Genomic DNA, 22,180 nt, shown 5'->3' on the forward strand with positions numbered 1-22,180 from the left:
TCACGGCTTTATCCCGGCTCTTCTAAGCATCTCAAAGGAGATGATATTTTTTAGCTCAGATTTGTCACCTTCATCTTCGGCCATCCCATTAAGCACCTTTAGTTGTTTTGCTGTTCTGGCTCTAGAAAGAGCCACGTATAACTGCCCGTGTGAAAAGCATGGCTTTGGTAGAAAAACTCCAACGCGTTGCAGTGTTTGCCCCTGAGCTTTGTTTATTGTCATCGCAAAACTAAGTTTAATTGGAAACTGTTTCCTCTGGAAATTAATGGGGAATTTAGAGCTTTTAGATGGTTTTAGAGTGATTCTTGGAAGAAAAACTCGCTCCCCAGTGTAAAAACCAGTAGAAATTTCACATTCAATCATGTTCGGGAAAAAACCCTTGCAAATAAGGCGTGTCCCATTACACAGGCCTGCTGCAGGGTCGATGTTCCTTAATAAGATGGTGGGAATTTTTTTAACCACCAACTCGTGTGGAGTCATTCCAGGAGGGCAAAGTGTATTCAGAAACTCAGCAGGATAGACATTTGAGCAATCATCGACAACACTGTCAAAGCTCTTATAACTATAGCTATCTCCAGGAAATTTTTCTATCAACAATTTGTTGATAGCATCAACATCAGAATTTCTTGGCGTCAGTATTGCCCTATCATTGAAAATGTCTGGGCTGAACGAACCTTGGTTCACCTCAGGGAAAACATCGTCAACAAGTGCCTGGAGTGGACAAGGATCACATGTTGACTGTAAGATCAATTCTGGGGGTAACTTCACATATCCGTCTTCTGTGGTTTGTAAGTCCCCGTTTCCAAGTTTCAGTAGAAAGTTAGAGAACTCCGGGTCTGCACGCGCTCGAATGTTTTCTGTGAGCTGAAACTTTTGAAGGCTTGGCCACATTTCAGAACTAACTATGCTAGCATCTACGGCCTCTTGTTGAGTACGACGTGGCAAAACAGGCAGCACCTGCCGGAAATCGCCACCGAAAACCACTATTTTCCCCCCAAACAAAACTGTACTACTACATACATCCTGGAGCAGCAAATTAACAGCCTGAATGTTTTCTTTTTTGGCCATTGAGGCCTCATCCCAAATTATGAGTGAAGCTTCTCTTAATAAACAAGCTAGACTGCCCTGTTTTGGAACATCACAGGTTAATGATTCATCAGTATCCAGTGGTATTTTGAATCTGGAATGAACAGTCCTTCCAGTCGGTAAATTAGACGCTGCAATCCCTGATGTTGCGGTTGGCAAACATATCTTTCCCATTGAACGAACCTTTGCATACAACGCACCGTATAAGAAAGTTTTTCCAGTCCCACCTGGGCCGTCAATGAAAAAGGCTCCTGGCCTCCCATTCTTCACATGTTCCATTATTGCTTTATACGCAGCTCGCTGGCCTACATTTAATTCTTTCCTAGATGCTAGTTGTGCAAGAGGCACAGGAGCATTAAGAGCGTCAGTAATATCCCGGGTGCCTTGTATTACCGCATCTTCTTCAAAATGTAAGTGTGCGAGGCCGAAGTCTGCAAATGTCTTACCCATGCCTTCTAAATACTGCTCTACTTTTGAAGCTGTCATTAGCAAGATCTTGTGCCCGTCATCACCATAACTTTTTTTGAAGTCTTCTGAGAGCGCTGGAAAATATTTGTCCCAAAAATTCTGGGGGTTGTTTGGGGAGCTGAATATCAGGATTGTTGCGAATAGCCGACGGAGAGCATGTGGCATTTCTACCTGAACGGCTTCATCCATGCAGCTTTCCGCCACATTATCCTCCTCGAGTAATCCTCTTCTAAGAGCGGCTTCCTGAAACGATGCAGAAACGACGCCGTCAACCGTCAACAAGTCTTCGAACGATTTTGGCCCTCTGACATGTGCGAGCAATACCCTAAGGTAGTAACGCTCTCCTTCTCCTGGAGCAGCATGTGCAACTCTTCCAATAGAAATTCCACGTTCCCTTGCTCTCCAGCCCGTTCGATTTCCATCCCAAACAAAATGTTCTGGGAATTCACTATATAGGTACTTTGGCCCGTCGTCATTTTCAGAGTTTGCGCGGAAAAATTCAGTCAGCATAGTCTTTATTCTGTGCTCATCGGCAACTATGTCTTCTAACGATTCATGATTAGCAAACCTGATGAGCTGACTATTAGGCAAATGCACAGGCAATGGCTGTACTGGTGGGTACGTGTCAAAAAGATGGAATCCAAATATTCTCCAAGCCGCTTCTGGGGGAGAAACCCACCTACCAGCCTGGTACCTCTCTATCTCATCAACGAACGTAGCTGGTCCTCCACCCGCAACATTGAAGGAGATGCGATCATGACCTTTGTACACGTACTTGTAAAGATACTTCACTGCTTTGATGGTAGTACACACTTCCATATTCATGTGGCAGTCAAACATTGCAAGAAGGTAAGGGTTATAAGGAATGACTGATCGATTATCCATTTGAACCTTGCGCACAACAACAGTTTCGCCGGTGTCCCTTCTTCTATACAATGGGTAACAGTCTTTGCCACTTGTTGTGTAGTCTTGGAACTTCCTTGGATACCCAGATTTGCAGTACCTCTTCCTGTCTTTGGTTTTCATGCATGCACAGTCAGGAAAGTCGTCCCCGCACGGTCCATGCATCATATGCTTAATAACAGCTGCCCTCAAATGTGTGTTATCTTGCGAAGGGATTTCCGCGCACACATATTTGTCAAAGCTTTCTGGATTTGTAATCTTATAATCTGTTTTGAGAATAATCAGAAAATGTGCATGAGGCAGGCCGCGTTTTTGGAACTCTACAACATGTATTATGGCTGCCACTTCCCCAAAAACCTTTTTTTCCATTATTTCCTTGCGCAGTGCCGTTAATTTGGCATTGAATATCCTTGCTACCAAATCTGGTCTATTGTGTGCCAGCTCACCGGGCGCCAACTCTGATTTTATCTCAGACCAGTTAGGATTACAGGTCATGGTTAGGAATAAATCAGGCTTGCCATATTTCTGCACAAGAGCCATCGCATTCAAATACCTACGGTGCATATCCCGTGGCCCACCGAGAAAAGAAGGCGGAAGAATCATTCTCTTCCCAACATTTGACGCACTATTTTCGCCAAGCTCCAATGTGTCAAGAATGCCTTGGTAGAGGTCTGCTCGAATCGCATCTTGGTTCAACCGAAAAAAGTCAAGTCTTGTGTTCTCAATTTTCACATACATATCAACAATGAATTGCTGGAATAGCCTTCCGCCTCTAAGTAGGAAGTTACCAGGCCGAATTTGAAATTTGTAAGCATAGTACTCTCGGCATGATATGCGCTTGTCAGCCTTTGTGTGCCTCCTAGCAGCGTCTGTACAGCACTCGACAAGTTTTATGACCAATACAAACACTGTGGACAGTGATTAGAAGAAGACAGTGCATCATATAATTGTTAATGCCTATGTCCATATTTAACATTTGTACTCATTCTACTTTTCTAGAAAAAAATTCTGAGAGAGGCACCTGTCTGTACAGAATTGGACAAGTATTATGCCAATACAAATATTATGGACAAATATTATGGACAGTGATTAGAAGAAGATAATGCATGATATAACTGTTAATGCATATGTCCATATTTAACATTTGTACTCCTGAGACTTTTCTAGAAAAAAAAAATTAACAGAGAAACGTTGAACTGCTGGTTTCACATATGAAACTGTATTATTGTAATTTGGGTGATATTGATAAAATAGTTTTGATGCTGTAAATTAATTTTCAATTGTAAAAGAAGCTAGCTTTCAACTAAATAATGGCTATAGGTACTATATTAGACCAGGAAGCAGCACAACTTCTACACCTACCTATGCACATCATGAGACATTGACTTAGTAGTTACTTGGGCGTAGACGAAATACCAATCCGCTGATATTTAACAAGCATCGTTGTAAAAACACTAAACTGATATGCTTTCCTCCCCCAGTAAACAAAGTAACCAATTCAATCCAAGACCCAAATAATAAGGCACGATTTTCACCAGGAAGTAAATAATTAAACCTTCTCTAGATGTCTTTGATGATGATGTTTACTAAGGGTGACAACAATTAACATAAAGCAACACCTTTAGTTTAGCCACTTACTTTGAACCTCGGCTGCAATCAACATATTGGGTTCTTCATCCATCGCCGCTGAAATTGGAAACTGAGCATCTTCAAATGTGCCCGCAGTAGAAGCCGACACCTTCTTAAGCCCCTGTCGCCACCCGCTTTCTCCCCTCGGTAATAACAGTGGATATTGCAGCGGATCATAACAGCCATAGTAATGTTTAATTCTATGTGTGTGGTCAGCTTTTCCATATGCAACTATATGTGGTCCTTCATTTCCTTCGTATGATGTACTGTCTACCCAAACTGCGGCCACCTCGTCAGAGGTAGGTGCATTGTAAACGCGCTGGTCTTGTCCTGGGTTAGAGTTAATCACAATCCGTGTATCCTGGGTGACCTCGACTTCCCGAAGAGACCTAAAGAACCTACCGTAAGGGTTTGCATCCATAAGGCCCATCAACGACGTAATTAGTCCATCTTCTAGTTCAGGGAACAACCCAAGGCGGTTAGCCTTCTCATGTTGGCCATCGTAGAAGTACAACTGCAAATACCTAGGTATACTGTCCATGGGTATTAGATTAGGAAGATAATGATAGACCTGACCATGTGCTTTGAACACGTAAATGCCCTTATGAGTCTGCGCATCAAATGTGCCGCCAAGAGATGTGAATGCAAATAGGTTATTATATAATCGTGAATATGTTTGGAAATGCAGGGCATCTGGGTCACTTGCAGTAAAGAGGCGCATCAGCTCATCTGGGTATTCATTGCACACCAAACTAACCTCGCCATCGCAGCAACAAAATCCTTTGGTCTCGTACTCAAATTTTTTAGCATGGCATTTCTGGCACATTGTCGAAGGTTTGAGCTTACGTGCCTCGGTTGGTATAGGTTTACCGCCTAGCGCGTCAGGTGTGTCTGCATAACAAAAAATTAGCAACTGTTGATGAGTTTGTTACCTATGGCAACTCCGGTATAAGCAAAAGAGAATTGTTGGTAGCCACAACAGAGCTTGCAAAATTACCACACGCGATTTATAAAATATTTACTCATAATCGGTAGTAAATCTTACGACCCAGTACACTACACTGCATAGCTGAAGGGGTCTTTAAAAAAATCTTATCTTGAATAGTACAGTTCTGTGGCAAAAGTAAACAAATTAATTGCTCACTTTTTGGTCTCTTACGGCGCTGTCGCTTAGCAACCGGAGGCTGTTGCATTGGTCCTTCAGCAGGTGATGGTGCTCGTCTGGATCTATATGGAATATCCTGTGAAGCCCTGGATGAGCCCTCACCTGTGTCCGCTTGCACATTAGGTACACGCCCGCTCCTCGCGCTTTCCCGATAGTCTCAGGCTTTGATTGACTCTGGACAACCATTTTTAAAGGGTTGTAGTCAACATCTTATGCCACATTCTCAACATAATTTGTCCCGAACGCCTTTGCAAGGTAACAGTAGGTTCGTAATGCATTTGTCCAGCTAGTTTGGTTCGTTTATAACTTGCATTCTTCAATTGCGCTGTTAGATGTTTAGCCATATGTAAACAACCTGAAAATTGAGCAGACCATTGCAAAGACGTGGCACTAAAAATTGTGACTACCGAACATAAACACAAAGTATTAAATGTCTGTGTTGGAATTACCCACGACATCAATGCCAAAACCAGACACCTAAAACCTAACAAATGGCAAACCTGTATCCTCGTTAGCTTCCATCAGCACCTTTATGAATTTCCCCCCGCACAAACAACTGGCTGCTTTTAATCAGCATGCAATCTTACATACAGTTGGTGAAACCAGGCTAATGATTGATTAATTCCTGCACCACACAATGTTGTCAAGCACACGGTTCAATGGCCAACATTTTAGATGATATATCCAACCATTGATCCATGCAACACAACAAATAACCTCAAAACATGCATGCATTTTTTTTCCTGCACAAGTATATTCAATGTTTCTAAGCAACACCTTCATCATGTATCGATTGCACAGATTTGATCTTACACATATATTTTATCTTGTTCATTTCCCGCCATTCGCATAGGCCAACACACATAGAGTTGCATTCAGTTTCATTTAGTATGGAAAGGACCACCCAATTAGACATTTTAAAATAGGCCTTAAAAACACACACATGGGATAATAACTCTCTTATTATTAGCCATAAACAGGAACAGCGTTGCTTTGCTTACATCCCGACCACAAAATACATTTTCCAACGCTAAAAAGGAACTAATAACCAAACTTCAACTATGTTACCAACTCTACTAAGTAGGCAACAAAGTTGAACATTAGCCAATCCCAAAAACTAATGAACGCTACAGCGTATAGCAACAGACTTGCTGATCCTAAGTACATTATTATAATTAGCTAAATAATAGCGCGAGTTCGCCTAGACCCACTAAACACCAACGCTACAGCGTAGACTTTCCAATCCTAAGTACATTATTATAATTAGCTAAGTAATAGTGCGAGTTTGCCTAGACCCACTAAACACCCTCCTCTGCTCCCCCAGAGACGCCTCCAGAGACGCCTGCACCTTTGCCTACAAGTAGCACATCAGCATTGGGTATCTGATACATTGGGCCCTTGTTTGTAGATGACGACGCCGCAGCCATCCAAACAGATTTAAGCTTTTTGGGAGGTGGTGGCAGCGTCAGGCCAGTGCAGATCTGGTTGTCCGGGCCATCGGGTGTAACACACCCTTCTCCTGAGGGTGCTGCCAATCCCATTGCCCATAGGTCTCTTTCCATCTTACCCTTAACAGCCAAGTACCGTTCGCGTTCCACACCACACCTCATCTCCGCATAAATCATGTTGTAGTAGTTTGCGTCTTTCACACCAAAGCCATAGATGGTTTCGAGGTAGGCAACAATTTTTTTAGCCAAGGACTGTCTAGCCTTTTCGAGAGTAGGGGAGCACTCCCCAATAAAGTGGCACACCTTATTGTAGCTGTTTTCCCAATTAATCCTCAAGGTACAAACACGGCTATCATCGTCAAAGACCAGGTCCTCAACTTCAGTTGTACTAATCTGGAAAGCCGTGAAAATCTGGATCAAAAGCCCCCAAAAGTCAATGGTTACTATCTTAGCTCCATTTCCTAACGTGTGGTTATTTGGGTCAGCGGCTCCTAACATACTAACTCTAGCTGGCACCCTCTTTATCAACTCAAGAGCTGTCCTCTTGTCCTTATAGAACCTTGAACAGGCCTTGTACATCTCCCTCCTTTCCAGGTTCACATCATCCACTACCACCCTCCCCTTCTGGACTAAGTAATCCACTGCTTGCTCAGCAGCATCCTCCTCAGATTCAGCAAGAGTTGCCTTAGGGGCACCACTAAAAGAATATGCAATTGGGCTATGGCTCCTCCTAAGCAACACACACACAGCATTTTGTGTCATGTTAAACTGGCTGTATAGCGGTTCAGTCCAGCCCAGCTCCTCTGCAATATTGCCCAAAAGAGCACGGTATGAAATGCTGAACAGCTGACTGTGTGATGCCATCCTTAGCCTAACCTGTAAAGCGAATAAATCAGTAACCCAGCAAAACCCACCCGCGGCTATTACTCTTCCCTAACAAATACATCGGGAATCCTTAATAGGATACTGTGGTTTGAATAAACAACTGCAATACTTCTTCAACTGGGCAGGTCAACTGACTCCAGACCAACTACACTACAGCACATTCCCTGCGCTTCTAAACAACCAACAGCACAACCCTATCAGTCAGCCTATCTGTGGAAACCATACAACCACACTAACGGACAAACAGGTGAGGGGTATAAGCATACACATCTGTAATATTGGCTATGCTACACTGTAACTAATCACAAAAACAAAAGTTGTTCCCCATGCCGCACCATTTTTCGCCAACGGTGGCCTACAATTTGTAAAAAAACACAACTCACACAAGTAGGACCATCCACTATCATCACTACCATCAATGATAGCCATCACCTACATGGTAATATTCTCATAACCACAGCATACCCATCTCTGTAAACATCGCCAAAGCATATTGCAAGCACTTAAGTTGACTCAATAGAGGGATGCGCATTTAGTAATCTTAACCATCATTCTCATAACTCAAGCATTTTTTAAAGTATAAGACTTTCCTCTTTTTAGCATCTAATGAATATTTAGGACTACACCAAAACACACATAGCTATGGTTAGTGAATACAATGTGCACACTCTGGTACAATGGCCGTTACTTTAGAAATGCTTTAAACCCAAGGAACATTGAACCTATTAGTTATGACTGCCAACCAGAATTATAACACCTTACACCAAGAACATACAAACTATAGACAACATATTTTGCAAAGTAAGCAAAGATTTACATAGTTGACCATTTATTTTTCAATGGTAATGCACAATAAGCAAAAGAGAAGCCTAGATAATACCCTTTAAAGTCACCTAATAATACAAAAACAAAGCCAAACACAAGAACATAGAAACACTTTTGAAGGGAAGTAATCAAAGTTTAGCAATAATGTACCTCTTGAAAATACGATAACCTTAATGTTGCAATGCCCTGCGCAAGAGAATTCAAACTATTATGTTCATCCCTTTATTTTGAATGGCAAGTCTTAATAAGCAAAAGAAAAGGCACAACTATTTTTTAAAAACTTTTTTACTACTACCAAAACAGAGAGTAAGGCTTACCTATGCAAGGTAGATAAGCATTTGCCTTGCTTACATACACTAAGCCAGCTTATATATAGTAGGAGTAAGGATATTAAGCATTTGCAGCTACCCCACTTTACAAGGGCATGGTAACTCAAATCACCTTGCCACCTCTCCTAATTGTAAGTATGATGTAACCTTACTTGGTCAGCTATACCGATGTGATTAGTCTCTAAGGTTTAAGGTTATTTCTTTTGTCACAAGGGACCCCAATGCTTAGCAAATCTGGTCAGCTATACTGATAATCATGTGATAAGCTAAATCCATAGGATTTGTCAAATCTTATGCAATCATGTTAGTCTATAATTTTCTACTAATATAGCCTATTATTAGCATGTCCTTCAACCTATTATTAGCATGTCCTTTTTTGTTTCTCCTGCTAGTTTGCTTTGAAATCAACAAAATACAAAGCACACCATTCAGCTAAAGAGATACTCCTTTGATATGAATAAACAAATCGTTTTCGAGCAACAATAACGCGTCACCAAAAATAGCGAAGCGAAGACCATAGGCCTGGAATCCGCTTCAAACCCGAAATAATAATAACTAATTAATACATTTCTCTTACTTAATTCACAAATTCTCATTATAGACGGACACTATCCGTCTATACGTATAGACGGATACCACTTACCCTCACAAAATACTCGTTTGCCATAAAGTGGGAAGCACATGGGGGTGCCCCACCTTGTCCCCCTACCCATTTTATTAGAGGTCTTTACCCGTCTGTTCGCCCCACCCGTCTATACTAAGATCTATTGTACTTAATTAAGAAAACCATATCATACACGTAGCAACTATACAGCTCAATTCATCCTTTTTTATTATCGTAGATTTTTTCTATAAAACGACCATTAATCATTACCATTCGTTTCTATCAAAATTATGAGCCTACAACCATAATCTTTTCAAAAGAGTCTAAGACCATATATTGCAAGAGCTGAAGACCATAAATTACAAGCATTTGTCACAAATAATTGAGAGGCTATCACACCATTAATAGATTGAAGAAACTCTTATCGCTGTGACTTCAGCATACACTCACCATACCACAACCTTCAACCAATAAACTCCACTCTTTCAGTTAATCCAAACACCATCTAACATAAAATCCCAATATATGAAATTATAAACACAACCTATTAAAATTCTCATTCCGATGTTGGGACTGCTGTCTCGTTTGCCTCTCTTCTGCTACTATTTTTCTTACTCACTTCTTCACTCCTTTATCCTTCCCTTCTTCACTCTTTCAGTTAATCCAATTTTTGATTCACACACACTTTTTTAATCCCTAAATTAAAACTACCCATTTACTTTACTCACCATTTTCAGCCCGCGATTAAGACTACTGAGTTCAATCAATACGAAAACCTGATTAATAACAGGCCAGGTATATTAGCACCAAACCCGAACTTGTGACCCAAGAGAAAACCTGGAACCTCGTTACTGACAAATGATAACAGGACCGAAATCCGTCTTCGAATTGAAATGGTAATAAGCAATTAGCCGAGCCATTTTTTTTCAGTTGGTGTTTATTTGTCCGCGGTTAAAACTACTCAGTACTAATTTATATGACCATAGTATAATTAATCTATATAGACTTACTACTTCCACGGAAAAATTACCCGGAATACCAGCAAGGCCATGGAATAACCAATTGCCATTGAAGCGCCCATCCCCAGAGTCACTAAGGCCGTGAATAAGAGAGCAGCACTTCGCTTATCTTTTGTTCAAAACACAGCATTTCGACCGCCGTTCAATTATTTCTACTTTTCCTTCTCACCTCACTTATTTGCCTCACTTCCTTCTCTTTCCTCCGCCACACATACACTCGGTTTTCTACTCTTCTCTTGCCGTGGCCAATCCATAAACTGGAATAACCATGTTCCATTTATAATCATAGTATTTAAATAAAAAAATTAAGAATTTGGGAATAGCAAAGTTTGCTGGCAAAGAGAAATAGTACTATTTCTCAATAAAAAAAAAACTTGGTAGGAGAATCTATGGATGTGGAGCAAGTAAATCGCGAAACGTGTTGAGGCTAGGTCTGAAAAGTGACAAGAAAAGAGCTGGCAAAGAAAAGTACACGTGCATTCTCATTATTACACCTTATAAGAGGCAGGTGAAGTCCAAAATAGAAGTAGGCCAATTAAACAGTCAGAGGAGAGCAAATAAGCACAGCCCAAATAAACGGCCCACTAAAGGAGAGCAATTGCACACTGTTCATTCGTGAACAGTAATATATCTTACTCACTTTTAGGTAAGGTGTATAGATATGTCTCCCTTTTTCATATTTGGGTTGTATAACTTTGTTTCGCGACTTTAGCAATGTTTTATTTATGAGATTTACTTCAGACCTTGCATGTTCGACACCTTCCCATTTGGATATTTTTATAACAGGTTCAAGTTTCGTTTTCGGTTTTAAAAATCACAGGTTTTTACCCAAATGAACCTATTACAAACATATCCATGCAGTTTTTATCTAGAATTATGCGTTTACTTTTCCGCAATGAATGAGGGTGTCACAAATCGGTCGGAAATCAGCCATGCTACTTGCCTCCTTCTTCTTGGGTATAAGAACTATATGGGTCATGTTTATTTCCTCTGATATCCCATCCCCATTGAGGATGGCCAGACAACCCTTAATCACCGAAGCGCCTACAATGTGCCAATAAGTTTGAAAGAAGAGTGCATTCATACCGTCAGGCCCGGGGGCCTTTAGAGGGTGCATCTGGTTTAGTGCATCAAGGACATCCGCCCCAGTGTATGGCTCCTGTAAGCCCCGGTTCATGTCCCCCGTCACCCTACCCTCCACTCCGCGAAAATCATTTACCATCAAGACCGGTCTGGATGATTCAAACAGCTGCGTAAAATAATCCACCGCCACCTTCTTGATTCCCTCTTGCGTTTCCACCTTGCGTCCTTGATCATTCATAATAAATTTAATGTGGTTCTTTTGCTTCCTCTGTCTCGCTTTTCGATGGAAATAAGCCGTATTTCTGTCCCCTTCTTTGAGGCATAAAACCCTTGATCGTTGACGCCAGAATTGTTCTTCCTGCTTGATTAGCTTGGCTATTTTCATTTTAATATCCCTTCGCTCCCTGACATTGCTTTCAGTCCGCTCACAAGAATATTAAGCTTTACGAGCTTTTTCCTATGAAGTTTGATATCTCTCACCAGCTTACCAATATTAGCTCTCTTCCATGCGGATAGATTAGTTGCACATTTCGTCAAATTAGTCGACATATCCTCCCCCGGGTCCCAAGCTCGTCTTATCGTATCCTCGCATCCGTCTTCACCTATCCACATCTGTTCGAAACGAAAAGGCCGGTTACCCTTCTCCCTCTCCGATTGCCTGCTATCAAGAATCACCATAATGGGAACATGGTCCGACCAACCCGGTTCCAAGTGATATAATCTTGCCCTCGGGAAAATATCCACCCAAGATTCCGTCACCATTGCTCTGTCAATTCTGCTTTGGCGATTATCAATCCCCGCTTGACCATTGTCGTATGTGAACTCATACCCGTTAAAAGGCAAGTCCCTAAGCCCACAATCATTTACCGCATCCCAAAAATTAGTCATTTTCCATTGAGGTCTCGTGCCACCCTTCATTTCCGTCCCAAAAAGAATCTCGTTGTAATCACCTATGCATAACCATGGTGTATCATTATCTGCCGCCAGTATGCGTAATTGCTGCCACGAAAGATGACGATCTTGGACAGCAGGCCATCCATAAAAACCCGTCAATCTCCATCTCCTTCCCCCGAGGACCACTTCCCAGTCCATATAGTGCACTGTAGCAGATTTAAAACTAACCTCCAACCCCTTACGCCACCAACACGCAAGCCCCCCTGAACGCCCAACACTATCCACAGCCCACCCGTCGTACTCTCTCATACTATGTACAATGACTGTCATCTCAGCACCACTTAATTTAGTCTCGCACAAAAAAATAAAATTCGGGTTCTCTCTACGGACAAGGTTTTTTAATCCGCCTACCGCAGCCGGGTTGCCCAATCCCCTGCAGTTAAGGCTCAATTTTTTTTGCGCCTTAAAAGCAAGATTAATTCTTTTTTAGAGAACAATTTTTTTTAGACTATGACACTCTAATATTATTTCGGCTATTTCGCTACTAATTATGAAAATAAAGAGTGATTTTGGATAATGGTCAACAATAAAAAGGACTCGAAATACACCCGAGAGGGTACGCAAAAGTGGTCTCAATTCAATAATTTAGTGAAATACGGTTCGTAGAAGCAAGATTTCAGCACAAACCCTAGTTTTCTAAACAAAAAGACCTCCGGCGGTAGGAGCGATCAAGCCTATCCATGTCCGAGTTTGCCTATGGAAATATAAATGTAAAATAGGCCACAAGCCCATCTATAAAAACTCCAATGAGAATATAGCCATTATTGGGGCGTCTGCGGACATCATCGGGGCGTCTGGGAACATCATCGGGCCGTATGGGAACATCATTGGGGGAGGGGGAGGGGGGGGGGGCGTATGGTAACATCGTCGGGGCGTATGCTCGGAACATCGTCGGGGCTTCTGGGAACCTCGTCGGGGCGTATGGGAACATCGTCGGGCTGTCCGAAATTAGGGAAGTAATCATGTGTTGCAGCATGTCCGCACGTTTTATTGCTACCACACTTTTAGCAGAACATTTCTCCGCACCTGTATTAATTAATGAATCGATATTAATTACTCCTATCGTTTCATTTAATCAAAGATAAACAAATAATTGAGGTGAATGAGTTCTATTTGCAACACGTGGAAAAGTTGACGAGTTTTGAAATAATTTAACCAATTATAATATAATACTATGCGATTTAAAAGGGTAATTTAATTTGAGTGGAATTATTATTAGGGTTTTTTTTCTAAAATGTGTGCTAACTGCTTCTAAAGGCACATGTTAATAATTCTTAAAAGAATGTTTAACAATAAATATTATGGAGAATTGAAATTATAAACCAATTTTTCAGATTTCAATGTCATATTTACTCTTAATTTTTTTTAAGGCTTATTAATTAACATGTGCCTTTAGAGTACATTTCAGAAAAACCCTTATTATTAAGTCAAACCTGCAGCGCATTTCGTCGCAGCCATACACACGTTCAACGAAAAATAGACAAGAAGGGCATCGTTGCAACATCATACGACGAGCAGCATCTAAAAAAACGTTATCAACATTCACAACAACGCAATCTCGTTGGTGAGAAGTAGTCCATTTCGCACCACAAAGGTAGCAAAGTGTTGGGAAATTAGCGTCAATCTCCCACGCGCAACGGAAGCAACCAATTGACAAGTAAACCGTAAAAGTAAATAAATGTAAGTAATAATAAGATGAGACGGTATTTTAAGGTCAAACCCAGGGCAAAACCTTCCAAACCGGAAGTAAAACCCACTAGCCAAAACGACTAGAATCCACTATAATAATATAGTACCAGTACAACGTAACCGTCCCGAATTAATACCAATTCGAAACCCACAATAATATAAGATAACAACCTCTAGCCCTCCAGTAATACTAGTCAATGCCACTAATATCATCCCTAGAGTAACCTCCTAAATTATTGTATAAAAAACACCCGTTGTACTGCCTCTCACCCTCAAACCCGACTTGCTATTTACCAAGTTAAGTCACCTTGTTTGATATTTTGTTGTGAGATATATTTTCCAAAGAATTTGACATCCTTTATATAGCCTTGCAAAATGACGTTATGATATACCACCATAAATCACTTCACGTTACAAACAAATGAATTAATAACAATTCATATGTTTTTGCACGTAATGTTAAACATATGAATTAACATTCATTTAACATTACAATGTTACATGTGCATCATTTAAACATGTAACATTTCCCATTAAATCTTGTGTTGGATGTTATCACCCAACAAATCTCCCCCTCCAACACAAGAGACCATAACCGAGGAATCAACCATTGGCCTTATGAAATTCCCAGCTGCACACCCGAGTTAGTATCCGGTCCTCACCCTAACTCACTATCACGACCAATGCACCGTGTACAGCCTAAAACCAGTCAATGACGTTACTTGACTCCAGAGAGAAACCTCTTGCTCTCCACTTTCCTACCAGCAGGAATTTTTTGCGCCCGTCTGTAACCTGAAAACAATCTACCTTCATCGCCTCTTCCGCAAACGAAACACGTGCACGACTTTTCCGTTTCCAGCTATCCTTTGAGGTTTTTACTGCATATGCATCCAGACGGTATAAACCACGACGTAGCTCCCTCTTCATGAGGACCATAGAACCCTTAGTCACTTTCATTACTCCTCCATGAGCTTTACACCCATCACCTTCGGAGTCCAGTTGACTAACTGAAATTAGATTCCGCCGCAACTTTGGAACATAAGCAACCTTGTCCAAAGTGTGCACCACCCCATTTGACATTTTGATTTTTACCACCCCAACACCCATGACATCAACTATTGAGTTATCAGCCAAACTTAATTTACTAGCCACGCCTTCTTGGAGCTCATCAAAACTATCCTTCCAGGTGCAAATGTGGTTGACACAACCAGAATCTAATATCCATTCTTCCTTGGAAGACACGTCGTTCACATCCGTGACCACAAATATGTCACTACCATCGGTAAAGAAACAACCACTACTTCCTTCACCGGCAACCAAGTTGGTGTCGCCTTTGTTTTCTTCATTCCCGCATTTCTTAGGACAAAACCGCCTAATATGCCCAAGGTCACCACACTTGAAACACTTCACATCATTATTCCTAGAAGCGTTCCTTGATCGAGACCTGCCATGCTTCAATCCATCCTCCCTGTTAAACGATCGACCTCTCCCATCTCGAGCAACTGCAACTGTACCCATACTATCACTCCGTACCCCAGCCTTGTCCTTCTTCCTCGCATCAAAGGACAATAAAGCTGTTTGTGCTTGCTCCACCGTGATGGTGTCTTTACCGCACAAAATAGTATCCACATAAGTCTCATATGTGTCCGGGAGATAATTGAGGAGTAGTAACGCCTTATCTTCCTCCTCAAGCTTCACCTCGATCTTCTTTACCTCGTCTAACAGTCCATTGAACAAATTCACATGTCCAATTAAATTTTCATCCTCGTCCATCCTCAACCGATATAACCGTCGCTTTAAAAGCAACTTGTTGGTCAAACTTTTCGCCATGTAGAGCTTCTCCAACTTTTCCCATATCACCGATGGAGAGTCATCATCAAGAACACAATTGATGACTGAATCCGAGATGCACAACCTAATAGTACTTGCACACTTGGTGCAAACCTCTTCCCAGTTGTCATCACTCATCTTCTCCGGCTTACCATCATCTCCTTTCAAGGCTCTAGCCAAGCCAAGATGTATCAGGAGATCCTTCATCCTTCTTTGCCAAAGGGTGAAACTACTTTTACCATCAAATTTTAGTACTACAAATTGAGACCCCATATTTGACATCCTTGCCAATTATAAACCAGCCACCGAACCGAGCCTAGTGGCTCTGATACCACTGTTGGGAAATTAGCGTCAATCTCCCACGCGCAACGGAAGCAACCAATTGACAAGTAAACCGTAAAAGTAAATAAATGTAAGTAATAATAAGATGAGACGGTATTTTAAGGTCAAACCCAGGGCAAAACCTTCCAAACCGGAAGTAAAACCCACTAGCCAAAACGACTAGAATCCACTATAATAATATAGTACCAGTACAACGTAACCGTCCCGAATTAATACCAATTCGAAACCCACAATAATATAAGATAACAACCTCTAGCCCTCCAGTAATACTAGTCAATGCCACTAATATCACCCCTAGAGTAACCTCCTAAATTATTGTATAAAAAACACCCGTTGTACTGCCTCTCACCCTCAAACCCGACTTACTATTTACCAAGTTAAGTCACCTTGTTTGATATTTTGTTGTGAGATATATTTTCCAAAGAATTTGACATCCTTTATATAGCCTTGCAAAATGACGTTATGATATACCACCATAAATCACTTCACGTTACAAACAAATGAATTAATAACAATTCATATGTTTTTGCACGTAATGTTAAACATATGAATTAACATTCATTTAACATTACAATGTTACATGTGCATCATTTAAACATGTAACATTTCCCATTAAATCTTGTGTTGGATGTTATCACCCAACACAAAGCAACCGTGAGCACCACGGACAAAACGATGCAGCCGATTTTCCTCGACTACGACCCTCATCGTCAGCTATTAAAACTTCACGGCATCCATGATAAGGGCACACTATCCGTCTTGAGTTGCTTTGGTTCACTAAGGACTCAGCCAGGAGTTTGGTCCATTCGAGAAACACGGGTTGGGATAGAATTCTCGAGCAGCCGACCGGGTCGGCATTGGATGTTGGGTGTTTTGGTTTGTTTGATTTTGTATACGATGTGTTTTGATAAACATTCTTCGCAATAAGGATGATTAATTATGCATTTTGTGTCTTTGTTTTTATATATTTCAATGTCTACAATTACTTTCTTGTGTTGGAAACATATTCCACATTCTCTTTGGATTTTTTTTCTTCTTTTTCCACAACATATTGTTGGCTAGTTTGTTGCAATTCTTGGTGTTTGATTTATGGAGGTTTTTGGAATATATACTTGTAACCTAGCTCGTTTCTTTAGCTGGTTTATACTCCGTATAATTGATCTTGACATAATATTACCTGTTATTATTAGACAATATTAGGATTATTGTATTTGAAAGAAGCTAGAAAAATATTATCAATAAGGAATACTGCACAAAACACAAAGATACGATATTCCATAATTTTACGTAATTTAGATATGCAGTACGATTTTTACGCATTAATTTCCATTGTGTACGGTGTACCTCTACTCAGAAAATGCTCTAAACCTAATTTCCGAAATTACTAACCACAAAACTTCTCAATTCAATCAAATTTTATCAATTATGGATTATAATTTGAGTATAATTCATGTTATTGATTCGTTTTTTTTTTGGTAACGGTAAAATTATAATGTTTACAGACTAATAGTACGATTCACTAGATCGTACATACAAATTACATTATTAAAAGAGAAAGTACGATTTCCTATTAATAGACTATGGAAGATGAGATGTCGGGAATCAACATGTTGGTGGACATGAGCTTCATCATGCACGGCATCTTAATGGCATGAGACTTCCAAAGACCGACGAGACATTTGCTCTGACGAGTGACAGGAACAAGATGCACTTACGCCACATGGACGTAGAAATGAATTGGCGAAAGCAAGCCAAATAGTTCGTTAAATGCGTGTTATTGATCAAATTAATGTTTTTTTGGGTTTTTTGTACTTATTTTGTTTTACGTAGGTTTTGTTGTTCGATAACGAAATCGTCGATTGAATGTTAAAAGAAGTCATCCTCATTTGACCGTTCACATCAATCAACATAATTATTATGACGATGATCAATGGATTATCATGACACGCAGACACAAGTTAATTAAATTGCTTATAACATGAATGATGAACTCAGTGTTATGCTCGTATTTTAATGCTTGCGGAGTAAGTTCTTGGCTGATTTTTGAAGGAGAAACCATGCAAATGTTGATCAAAATTATATAAGACATGTAGTTTATAGTTGTCATTTGTCACAAATTCTTGTTTGTGACGGCACATATCCGTCACTTTTGAGTGAGGGATACCATTTTACCTCACAAAGTACCCACTTTTTCTCTCTCTGCAACACTATTCATGTGGTCCCCTTTCTCCACTAACCCATTTTGTTACCATTTTAACTCACAAAATATCCGCCACAAATGGTAACCCGTCACAAGGGAGACCAATTGGTCATTTGTAATCCGTACAATTTTGTACGATCACCGATCACAGACAATTCAATTTGTGAATTATACAACCAGTTGTATATATTATACGGTATAGAATATGAGTTTTGTGATAAAGTATCCGAGATTTATGTTAAATAATATGAGCTTTATTAAAAAATGTTGAATTCATCCATTAAAAACATAAACTTTGAATTAGTTCGGAAAAAATACATATAAGCTCGCATTCTTATACCTTAGTTGTATCATGCTACTTATAATACAACTAGATGTATAATCCTATTTGTGCTAATTAAGGGTTGGAAATGGACGGTGGTGGGCTGTGATTTGGTTCACGTAGGAAAGGTGCTAGAGAACGATGGAGAGGAGAGGGAATTTTTGGTTGGAAAATGAGAGGGGTAAAATGGTAAAGATTATATTATAAAGAGTAAGTAAATGTACTGCGAAAATTAAAACTCTTTTTAGATTGGGTTTTGGAGACTGAATTTTTTTTAAAAATACATTATTCCATAATTTATTAGATTTTTACATTAACCAACAAATATAAAAATTTAATTGATAAAATTAGGTAACAGAATGATTTAATGCAAATCTTATCTTTATTAATTCAGAAGACAATACTCAATCCAGGACGTGCCACATCATTAATACAACCTTTTTTTTTGGAAATTCATGTTATGGTGGGACCCGTTAGTGTGGAAAGTATTTATTTCTTCAGAATTCCGCCAATACAAACATGCGACAAATTCCGTCTTAGAACAAATACTATGAAATAATACTATGGAATAATTTTATATATTCCGAATAAATAAAATTAATGGCATATAAGCGATATGAATTACAAATCGTAATAAATGAAACTAATTACAAATTATAGAATTTACATAATTTTACAAAAAAAATTGAATAACAATAAAATTACATAATTACGAGAAGGATTTATATTTAATTACGGGATTGAATTACATATAATGCAAATAAATTACAGGCATAATTTTTTAAAATTAGATAGTACGATATATTTTTTTAAGCAAAATCATGACGGAGTATTTACTTACAGTTAAAAACTCAGCAACTTAATTACTGGCCGCACATACCGAAAATGGTAGGTGACAATGATAGGCTACGAGTAAATTTACTCTTCAACAAATGTCGAGATGTTCATTTCCAGTTAGATCGCTGATCTACATTAAACATGTAGATCACTGAAATAGAATTATTAGATAATTACAATAGAAATGTAAAAATAAAATATTCATCAAAAAACGTTCATACCGTCCTAAATACATACCCGTGCAATTTTGCACGGGTTTAAAACTAGTACTAGTTTAGACCTCGTGCATTAAATGCACGGTATTTAGAGTTTTTTTTAATTAATTACTCCGTACTTATATAATAATGGGAGGTTATTAATTGTTCATATTTATCATCATTGTAATTTGTTTTGAGGAAAAAAAAAGTTATAACTGACAATTAATCAAAAGAATTGAGTAAACGTGCTAAAATATATTTAAAACAAAATATTTTTTAGACCACAAAGCTACTGATTTCAATTTTTAAATTCTTATTTTATTTTTCTTAATCATGAAAGCAATAATAGCGGTTTTGTACAATTTTTTGCCAAAATAGGCGTTTTTCACCAATTAATTATAAAAATGGGTCGATTTTGAATTTATTACCCAAAATGGTTCCACGTCAACATCGAAGCTAGGCTCTAATCCAAGTCGCCATGTCGGTCAACGACCTAACCCAAAGAGTAACCAAACCTGAGTTTTGCAGTTAAAAGCCTCCCGGAGACCAAACGCCATGTGGGTAGGCGACATCGCCAAGGTGCTTGGCGACTTGGGAAGTCAGTATGTGAGCCTATTTTGCCCAAATTCTGATTCTGATAGGTGGCTCAAAACCAAATCGTCAAGAGGGCTGGCGTCTTGGGCTGAAGTCGTCACCTCCCTTGGCAACCTGTGTCTTTGTACACCGCAAAAACAACATTAATTTTTCATATCCGGTATTGTTTTCCATATCGTTCTTGCATCTCTCCACATCCTTATCCTCGACACTTGATAAACAACAACAATTTTGCATCTCATATACAACATTATTGTACAACATCATCATGTGTTACACAAACCAAACGAGACATTTGAAACCAAATCAACACCAAACATTAATGCTCAAATCAACACCAAACGAAAAATGTGTTTGAAGATTGACCAAGAAATACCCAAATGCTTGTTTGATATTGCTTAGAGACTAATAAATTGGCATTTAATTGAATCAATAAAAAGATTTAGGATAGTTTTTGGACAAATTGCGTTTTCGAATTGGGTTTTATGGTTTTTCAATTTGTTTTTTGTTTTTTTTTTTTTTTAATGATGAACACGGGAATGGGGGGATTAATCTCTATTTTTAGCCTAAAATCAAGTCGCCAAGCAAGGTGGCGATTTAATTTCTCAGCCCAGGTTCGATAATCTGATCTTACGTGTACCAATTTTGGGTAATAAATTTCAAAACGACTCATTTTGATAATTAATTAGTTAAAATTGCCTATTTTAAAAAAAAAAAATTCGGTTTAGTATCTTGTTTTATACGTAGTATGAGTCAAGCTATTCTCCAATAAAAGCGACAATAAAAATTTTGGCAATTTATGTTTTATATAAATTTTATTTATATTTTAATCAAGAGATTATAGATTAGATTTTAGTGAAAATAACACAATTTGATTAAAAAAATATTAATTTTAATGAAAAGTAATAAATTAGTGAAATAAAATAATTATTAGTTTCCTTATTTTGTGAATGCACTTAATTATACTAGTTTTCTATATTTAAGAAGATGCTTTTTGGAGAAAAAAATTGTGAGCCTCCTATTATTTTAGTAGATAGGAGATTTAATATAACACCCGCGAAATTAACTTTAATTGGTAATTTATTAAAATCGCTAATTTAAAAATACTCGATTTTAATTGGTATATTATTTATTTGGTTTTATAATTTCAAAATCGTGTTTTCGTTTCATAAAAATTAATTTCGTTTTACTTGGACCCGGAATGCCTTAAAAGTCGTAGTGTGGGTCTTTTTAGTGCAAAACCGAGTCACAAACCAAGTACCTTTGTTATTGGGCCAAAACAAACCTATGTACCATCTTTAAAACAATAAAAACTCCTTCTTTTAGGGTTTCCTTTCTAATTTTTCAGCAACTTTTCTTCATCTTCTTTCTTAGGAAAAATGAGATTTCCACCATTAAACCTTCAAAAACTCAAAGCTTAAGACGGATGTCATTTCTTCGTTTCTCAGTGGTATCCTATGATTTTTGTACCAATCTTCGCCTCTCCTTCTCCTTCTTCTTTATATGTAAAAGTTTTAGTATTCTGGAGTAGTATTAAGTCAGAATCGTGTTATTTGAAGTGCTAAAAGGTAACAGTGATAGGTTACTCGACATTATGTCAAATTTGTGTGTTTATATAAGAGAATTTTTTGTTTAATTAGCGTTAGTTAGCAAAAATAATTAGATAAGTAGCGTTCATTTGAAATAATTTGGGTTCATATAAAGTAATATGATTAATCATGTTTTTTGAAAGTTACAAATGAAGTTTAAAATCTTAAATTTGATTTGGCAT

The 22,180-nt window shown here is 38.9% G+C and overlaps 2 protein-coding genes across 2 annotated transcripts; both read right to left on the reverse strand.

Annotated features, from left to right (window-relative positions):
* Positions 1–5,437, reverse strand: LOC141620907 (uncharacterized). Its single transcript, XM_074437656.1, has 4 exons — positions 5,354–5,437; positions 5,132–5,198; positions 4,096–4,977; positions 1–3,365 (listed from the first exon to the last, which is right to left on the reverse strand). The coding sequence occupies exons 1-4, from the start codon at positions 5,435–5,437 to the stop codon at positions 1–3; spliced, it is 4,398 nt and encodes a 1,465-aa protein (XP_074293757.1).
* A 6,388-nt stretch (positions 5,438–11,825) lies between these two features.
* On the reverse strand, positions 11,826–12,668 carry LOC141620909 (uncharacterized). The gene has a single exon (XM_074437657.1). It carries the CDS (start codon positions 12,666–12,668, stop codon positions 11,826–11,828), a length of 843 nt encoding a protein of 280 aa, XP_074293758.1.
* Positions 12,669–22,180: the final 9,512 nt, after the last annotated feature.

Source organism: Silene latifolia, chromosome X (assembly GCF_048544455.1).
Source record: "Silene latifolia isolate original U9 population chromosome X, ASM4854445v1, whole genome shotgun sequence".
NCBI classification, from domain to species: Eukaryota; Viridiplantae; Streptophyta; class Magnoliopsida; order Caryophyllales; family Caryophyllaceae; genus Silene; species Silene latifolia.